The 7,241-nt window shown below is 43.8% G+C and overlaps 1 protein-coding gene across 3 annotated transcripts in view; it reads left to right on the top strand.

Moving 5' to 3' along the window:
- Positions 1-297: 297 nt before the first annotated feature.
- The window catches only part of NAA35 (N-alpha-acetyltransferase 35, NatC auxiliary subunit), a 99,196-nt gene continuing 92,252 nt past the window's right edge, over positions 298-7,241 (top strand). Inside the window, exons 1-2 of one of the 3 annotated variants that reach the window (XM_059411746.1) lie at positions 298-395; positions 1,273-1,401. In XM_059411746.1, coding sequence (XP_059267729.1) covers positions 1,278-1,401 — 124 coding nt within the window. In that variant the 5' untranslated portion in view covers positions 298-395; positions 1,273-1,277. Of the gene's footprint in view, positions 532-1,272; positions 1,402-7,241 lie in introns of all 3 variants that reach the window. The other 2 variants (XM_059411748.1, XM_059411747.1) reach the window with 2 other exon arrangements.

Below are 7,241 nucleotides of genomic sequence, written 5' to 3'. Positions count from 1 at the left end.
CCTTTTGAAGAATTTCCCGGGGAGGCGCGCGGGGCGGGGCAGGCTCTGAGACTCCCTCCGCTGGCTCCACCCTTTACTGGGACCCGCCCCCTACCCGGGAGTAGGCTTGAGACCGGAGAAGGAAGGTAGCTTCCGGTCTCGCGATTGGCTCTAATCCCGCGAGAAGAGAAGACGGCTGCCGTCGGTGGCGGTGGTGAGGGAGGGGGTGTGGCCGGGGCGCGCGAAGTCCCCAGGAGTGAGGGAGAGGGGGGCGGGGTCCCGCGCACCCGGCGTACGCATGCGCGCACGCGGCCAGTCGGGCTGGGCTGAGAGGGGAGGGGGCGGCGGCGGCTGGGGCGGTGTCGTTATTTCCGCGGTCTGGACGGTTCGTGGCGGCGCGGGTGGCTACGGGAGAAGTAGGTAGGGACCGCCGGTGCAGAGGCATTGAAACTCCCTCCCTCCCGTGTCCTAGAGCCGCAGCCCCCCGCGCGTGTGGCGGACCCTGGGGACGCCAGGTCACCCTGCGGCCCCGGCCCTCCCGCCGCGCTTCAGGTAGGAGCTGCAGGCTCCCCCGTGTCCGCTGCCCGCCGAGGCCCCGGCCTTGCCCGGTGTTGCCCGGGCGACCACCCGGTACCGGGCGTGCCCGCCCTCCCGCGCGACGACAGCTCTGTCCTTGTTTCCGCACGGTGTGGGGCCAGGGCCGGGCCAGGCTGACCCGCGTAGGGCGGACGTGGGGCGGGTCCCCGCCTCAGGTGCGCTGCCACCCCTGGCCGGGCGGCTAGGTCCCCTGCCCGGTGCTCCCGCACTCCGTCCCCACTGTGCGAGGCTGTGCGGGGGTCCTGCCGGGCGGGGGAAGAGGTCGGCCCAGAGAGCTGGGGCAAGGTGAGGGACCACCCCGACTTGAATATAGTTGCCTCGTGGGCCCCCGGGCTGCGAGAGGGGACTCTGAAGAGTGCCTTGGTCATTTGTGGCCAGTGTGGAAAGTTGGAAGCTCGAGTTGATTTTGTTTAGATCAGTGGTGGGGTGGCTTCTGATTTTTTTCCTTGGATGGTGGGAAGGCAAACTCTTAAAGCCTTGGTAGGTGCTGGGCTGTTAGTAAATAAGCAACAGTAGTGTTAATATATTAAGATTTAATTGCATTAAGATCCCCCCCCCCCCCCCCCGTGTCATCCTCAAACTCAGATGATGTCTGGCAGTTTAGTAAGACTTCTGTCCAGTACTTGAACTCATGGCTTGCAAATACTCTTGCCCTGAAAGCCACAGTCTCTTTTTACACCAGTGTTAATTTTATAGGCATTATGGTCATGAAAGCTTCTGTAGAAGATGATGATTCGGGATGGGAGCTCAGTATACCAGAAAAGATGGAAAAAAGCAATACAAGCTGGGTGGACATAACCCAAGATTTTGAAGAAGCTTGTCGAGGTAAGTTTGAATTTTTAGACTAGAAATTCAGAATCTGGAAAAAGGTAAAATAAAATCTTGCTATTTGTAGACTAACTCAGTAAATGAAATCAACAGGTAAGTGTGGCGTATCAAGTTTGTTCACCACACTTACTCATTCTCTACCCTCTAATTTTAACTTTTTTTTTTTTTAAAGATTTTATTTATTTATTTGACAGAGAAATCACAAGTAGACAGAGAGGCAGGTAGAGAGAGAGGAAGGGAAGCAGGCTCCCTGCTGAGCAGAGAGCCCGATGCAGGACTCGATCCCAGGACGCTGAGATCATGACCTGAGCCGAAGGCAGCGGCTTAACCCACTGAGCCACCCAGGCGCCCCTAATTTTAACTTTCATTTAAAGCCAGTCGGTATTCTGGGCGCCTGGGCGGCTCAGTGGCTTGAGCCTCTGCCTTCTGCTTGGATCATGGTCTCAGGGTCCTGGGGTCAAGCCTTTGCTCAGCAGGGAGCTTGCTTCCCCTTTCTCTCTGCCTGTTCCTCTGCCTACTTGTGATCTCTCTCTCTCTCTCTGTCAAATAAATATATAAAATCTTAAAAAAAAAAAAGCCAGTCAGTATTTGATAGTGCATGAAATACTAGTGTTGAAGCAGTTGCTTCAATTTTTCTAGCTTTAAGTAACAGAAAGTGCATGGCTATAATTACAAATTGTGGAAATATAAGTTGTATTGACCTAAAGATGGTAGTAGTATTGTATAGTTGAGGTTTTTAAATAATAAAGTCACATTATTCACTGCTCAAGAGGGTCCAGTGACTTCCTGTTGCAGGTAGAATAAAATCTTTATTCCATCCCCATAGCCTGTATGGTCTGGTACCTGCCTACCACTGATTTCATTTTTATACCACTGTGCCACTAGGTTCATTATGTTAGTCACACCGACCTTTTTATGTCATTAAGCACACCAGGGCAGTTTCCCCTCGGGCCTCTGCATATTTCTCTTTCTGTGTCTTAAACTGCTTTGCCTTTAGGTCTTCACATAGCTGGCTCCTTCCTGGCAGGTTGCAAGGATATCTCAAAACAACTAATCTAATTAGATTTAACTCTGTTCTTTCCAGCTCCACCTCTGTTTTATTTTTATCATAATACTTATCTACTGTCAGAAACTGTCACTTTCAGTTATTTCTTATTTATTGTCGGCCTTACCCAATGGAACATAAGCTCTGTGAGTGCAGATATCTTGTCTGTAACCCTACTACACAGAATGTTGCCTGGTACATAGTAATAGTTTAATAAATGCATAGGCATAAGTGATTAGAGAAATGAGTGTGTTTGTTGTTGCAGGGGAATGAGCCTTAGGGAGAGACTGGAAAGAGAAAGGAACAAATGATGGAGTGAGAGGGGTGCCTGGGTGGCTTAGTTGGTTAAGCATCTGCCTTCCACTCAGGTCATGATCCTGGGGTCCCAGGATTTAGCCCCACTTCTATGCTGAGCAGAACGCCTGCTTTTTCCGCTCATTCTGTGCGCTCCCCCTCCCCCCACTTGTGTTTTCTTGCATGTTGCACAGGGATTCTGCCTTTCCCTCAAATAAATAAAATCTTTAAAAAAAAATGGTAGAATGAGAGCTTGAATTTGAAGAGAGGGTGGGATCAAGAACATGCTAGAGAAATTAACTTGTTGGGGGGCAGGGACACCTGGGTGGCTCAGTCGGTTGAACGTCTTCCTTCAGCCCAGGTCATGATCTCAGAGTCCTGGGATTGAGCCCCACATTGGGCTTCCTGCTCAGTGGAGAGCCTCCTTTTCCCACTGCCTGCTGCTAACCCTGCTTGTGTGCATGTGCGCTCTTTCTCTCTCACTCTCGCTAATCTCGAATAAATACAATCTTAAAAAAATTAATTTAGGGGAAAAGAATGAGGAATTACTGAGACAGGAGGAACTGAGGTTAGGATTGGTGAAGAAACACACACACACACACACACACACACACACACGCATGTTTTTAAGATTTTATTTGAGAGAGAATGAGGATGAGTGAGGGCAGAGGCAGAGGGAGAAGCAGACTTCCTGTAGAGTAGGGAGCCTGATGTGAGATTAGATCCCAGGTCCTGAGATCTTGATCTGAGCAGTAGGCAGATGCCTAATGGACTGAGCCACCCAGGTGCCTGAAACAGGTATATTTCTCAGCAGATTGGGAGGAATGCATGCCTCGATGAGTTCTTTTTTTTTTTTTTTTTCCCACTGAATCAGGTTAAGTCTTTGGTGCTGGTGAGACGGAGTGTTTAGAATAGTGCTCTTGAGAGGAGAAGTAGAGACTTGGAGCAGCTGCAGGTGGAAAGGGAGCCAGCTGAGTATAAGCAAAATGTTAAATCATGTGCCTGTCCTTTTATTGTTTTGAAATACATGTCCAGTTAAAGTATGCCTACGTGAAATTGTGGAAAGAACATTAGACTGGAAATTGGGGGACTGCCCATATCTGTCTATCCAAGGAAGAGAGAAAGAAGTGTAAGTTACAGTGTAATTTTTGTTCCCAGAGATTTTTTTTTTTTAAGATTTTATTTATTTTTTTGACAGAAACACAGTGAGAGAGGGAACAGAACCAGGGGGAGTGGGAGAGGGAGAAGCAGAGAGCCCGATGCGGGGCTCGATTCCAGGACCCCAGGATCATGACCTGAGCTGAAGGTAGCTGCTTAACAACTGAGCAACCCAGGCGCCCCTGTTCCCAGAGATCTTAAACTGTTCGTGGATTATACCCATCATCTTGCACTGATGTTTAAGTGATCTGTATTAGAGAGCTCTCATTCTAAACCTAAATGGAAAAGGTTTTATGAAGTTCAAATGACTTCAGTTGGGCCTTAAGGGAGTGGTCGAATTTTTATGTGAATGTGAGAGAATTGTTCTAGACTGAGTTCAGTGAGAGTTTGATGTTTGAGGAAGAGTGAATAATTTTGCTTCTTCATGGAGGGAACCTTGAATTGGCATTATGGTTTAATACCTGCTTCAGTGGGGGAGGAGTGGGGGAGGAAGAGGGGACTAGCATGTCATTTTGTTGCCAACCTCAAACCATCCTATTAATTCTCCCATAATTATCTCTTGCATTGTCTAAAGTGGCATGGATATGAGGTATACTTGAAACTAAAAAGTTAATATAGAAGTGATTTTCCTTTACATATAGATACAGGTCTAAAGGCTATTGGCAGCTCTTGAGCTGTGATATTTGTTTTCTCTTCTTGAAATAATCAAATTCATAGCATCAATTTAGTTTAGACTTCTGTTCTAGCAACTTTCCGAGAACTAAATTTAAAACAAATATTGTTATACCCTTTAACTATTACAGTGGTCTTTCCTCTTTAGTAATAGTGTGATGGCATTTGGCTAGACTTTGGTGATTGTTTTTTTGGTACCAGAATGAATGAATGAATAAATAAACAAACAAGCACACAAGCAGGTGTAGCGACGACAGTGTTTTTAATGTACATTCCTGCTTGTTCTTTTAGTGACTCTTCAGAGTCTTCTGGACCAAATTCTAATTTCATCACTTCTTTTATTTCCTGTTAGGCATATGGCACACAGTCCCTTCATGTTTCCTATATCTGACATTAAGACACTTGGTTTCTGTTTTTTTCCCCCTGAAATTATTTTGAATATATGGTGTCATTACCATATGTACTATATGTGCCTGATATATGACATGTCATTTTTCTAAACAACACCTCTGAACTTTGCTTCTTTAGGAAACTTTGCCTAATTCAAACCATCTCAGTGACTCCTGTAAAAAGCCTTTTATCTTCGTATTGAAACAACATATTTCGTTGTCTAAAGTTAGGTGCTTTCTGAACTATAAACCCACAACTTAGAAATTTTACTTAAACACAAATGATCATAAAATACACATTGCTCTTTCTTCTACCTACCAGATTCCCTTCTTCCACACACTCTGTGGATAACCAACAATCTCTCTTAGGATGATAACATCATTAAGTGTCTAGAACCCAGAGGTAATCCAAGTTTGGCTATCATTATTTCCATTCTTTTTGAGCTTTAGTCTAGAACGACATGTGTCTGTCCTGTTAGCCCATGTCCTTCTGTCTTTGATGGCTTCACTCATTCATTCTTAGTCTGTCTTTCTCACAGGCCCTCTGGTTTAAAGCCTCCTCACCTACCGGTTTCTTCAACTCTTGCCCAGTACTTTTAGGAAACCCCTTTTATTAATTTCTCTTGCCTCTTTTAAAATCCAGGATTTTTAAGCTTCTTGTTTCTTTTCCTTTCTGTATTGTCTTCTCTCATTTAGAACATTTGTAGGTGCCTAATATATACTTGTTTAAAGAATGAATTAATATTTTAAGGCCATATTTCTTCAAATTAGGGAGTATCTGGATCTTGTACTTCAGAGTTTTGAGAACCACTGCATTACATTAAATGCTGTCATTTTGGGTGATTGCCTGAAACCAACATAATTATGAACACGAGACTGGGCGCTGAAATTATAGCAGTACTTGGTTATAATGTTATTACCCATTTGGTAATCTATAATCTTTTAAAAAAAATTATCGAACTGATTGCATAACATTTAATAGTTACCTTAGAAAAAACGTAGATTCTTAATAAAACTTTCATGGACTCCTCTTCCTCTGAATTCATAAACACCAGTTTGAGAATCATTGTTCTAGGAATTTGCTGTTAGCACTTTATTCCAAGAAGAAAAAGATGAGTAGAAATTGCCTTGGTGAAAGATCTGGGCAACCTGTAAAATACTTTTTTTTTTCCAGTGATTTTGATTTTGGTGATGAAAATTATGTTTTTCTTGTTACATCTTATCAAGAATGTTTTCAATGGAAGAGTGTAGGTGGGCTGGGCAGCACTGGTAATTATGGGTCACTGTAGATCAGCGATTATCTGCCAGGATTGATTTTGCCCTGCAAGGAACATTTCCCAGTGTCTTTTGACATTTTTGGTTGTCACAGTAGGAGGCGGGCTGCTACTGATGTCTGGTGGTACACACCAAGGATGCCGCACAGGATAGCCCCCACAAAGAAGTAATTATTTTAAAATTAAATTTAAATTATTTTAAATTATTTTAAAATGTCAGTAGTGCTATGTAGTTCACTCTGTTTAGATTATTTTCAGTAATATTCAACTACCATTTAACCTTTCTGACTCTGGATTTTTCAGGAAAGGAACATATGGATGGATGTCTTAACACCTCTAACAACTAGCTTTGACATACAGCAGGCTATGGGAAGAGAATGATACCTTTGATGCACTTTGAGTTCTCTTCTGCATTGTTGAATGCGTCCTATCAGATTTTCTCTTTAGGCAGGTATTGTGAATTCTCCTTTATGTTGGTCATTTTTGGTAAACAGAAAAGGTGTCTTCAGAAGTCATCACTTTCCCTATTTTGGCTGGTTATTTCACTATCCATAATTCTAGATAGTATGCTTTTACTGCTAGTTCTTAATTCCTTGCATTCACAGTTTGGCATCATCTATGGACTTCTATCCATATGGTGCCAACATCTATCCATGTAGTTGGAGCTACATTATGAATATGCAGATATTATCCATGGCTGAGCCAAAGAGTAAAGTTTTTATTACTTTTTCCTTCCTGCACAGTTCTGTGTTACACAAAACTTTTTTTTACCCAAAACCTATGTAGTTATCATTAATTCTACTTTAGTCTCCTTACCCCTTTTCTAAATCTCCTTGAGACATTCACATACCTCAGACAAACTGTCATTTTCATCTCTTTGAAGAAATTTCTCCTCAAGCCTCTTACTTATTGCTCCAGTGTGGACTTCTTGCCTTTGTACATCGTGTAATCCTGAGGTCATCAGGGTCATCAGCCTGGGTTTCTTACTTTATCAAGATTAGACAT

This window comes from Mustela nigripes, chromosome 9 (genome assembly GCF_022355385.1).
Source record: "Mustela nigripes isolate SB6536 chromosome 9, MUSNIG.SB6536, whole genome shotgun sequence".
Classification (NCBI taxonomy): Eukaryota; Metazoa; Chordata; class Mammalia; order Carnivora; family Mustelidae; genus Mustela; species Mustela nigripes.
The sequence above is the reverse complement of the archived record's forward strand: the minus strand, read 5'-3'. Positions and strand labels throughout refer to the sequence as shown.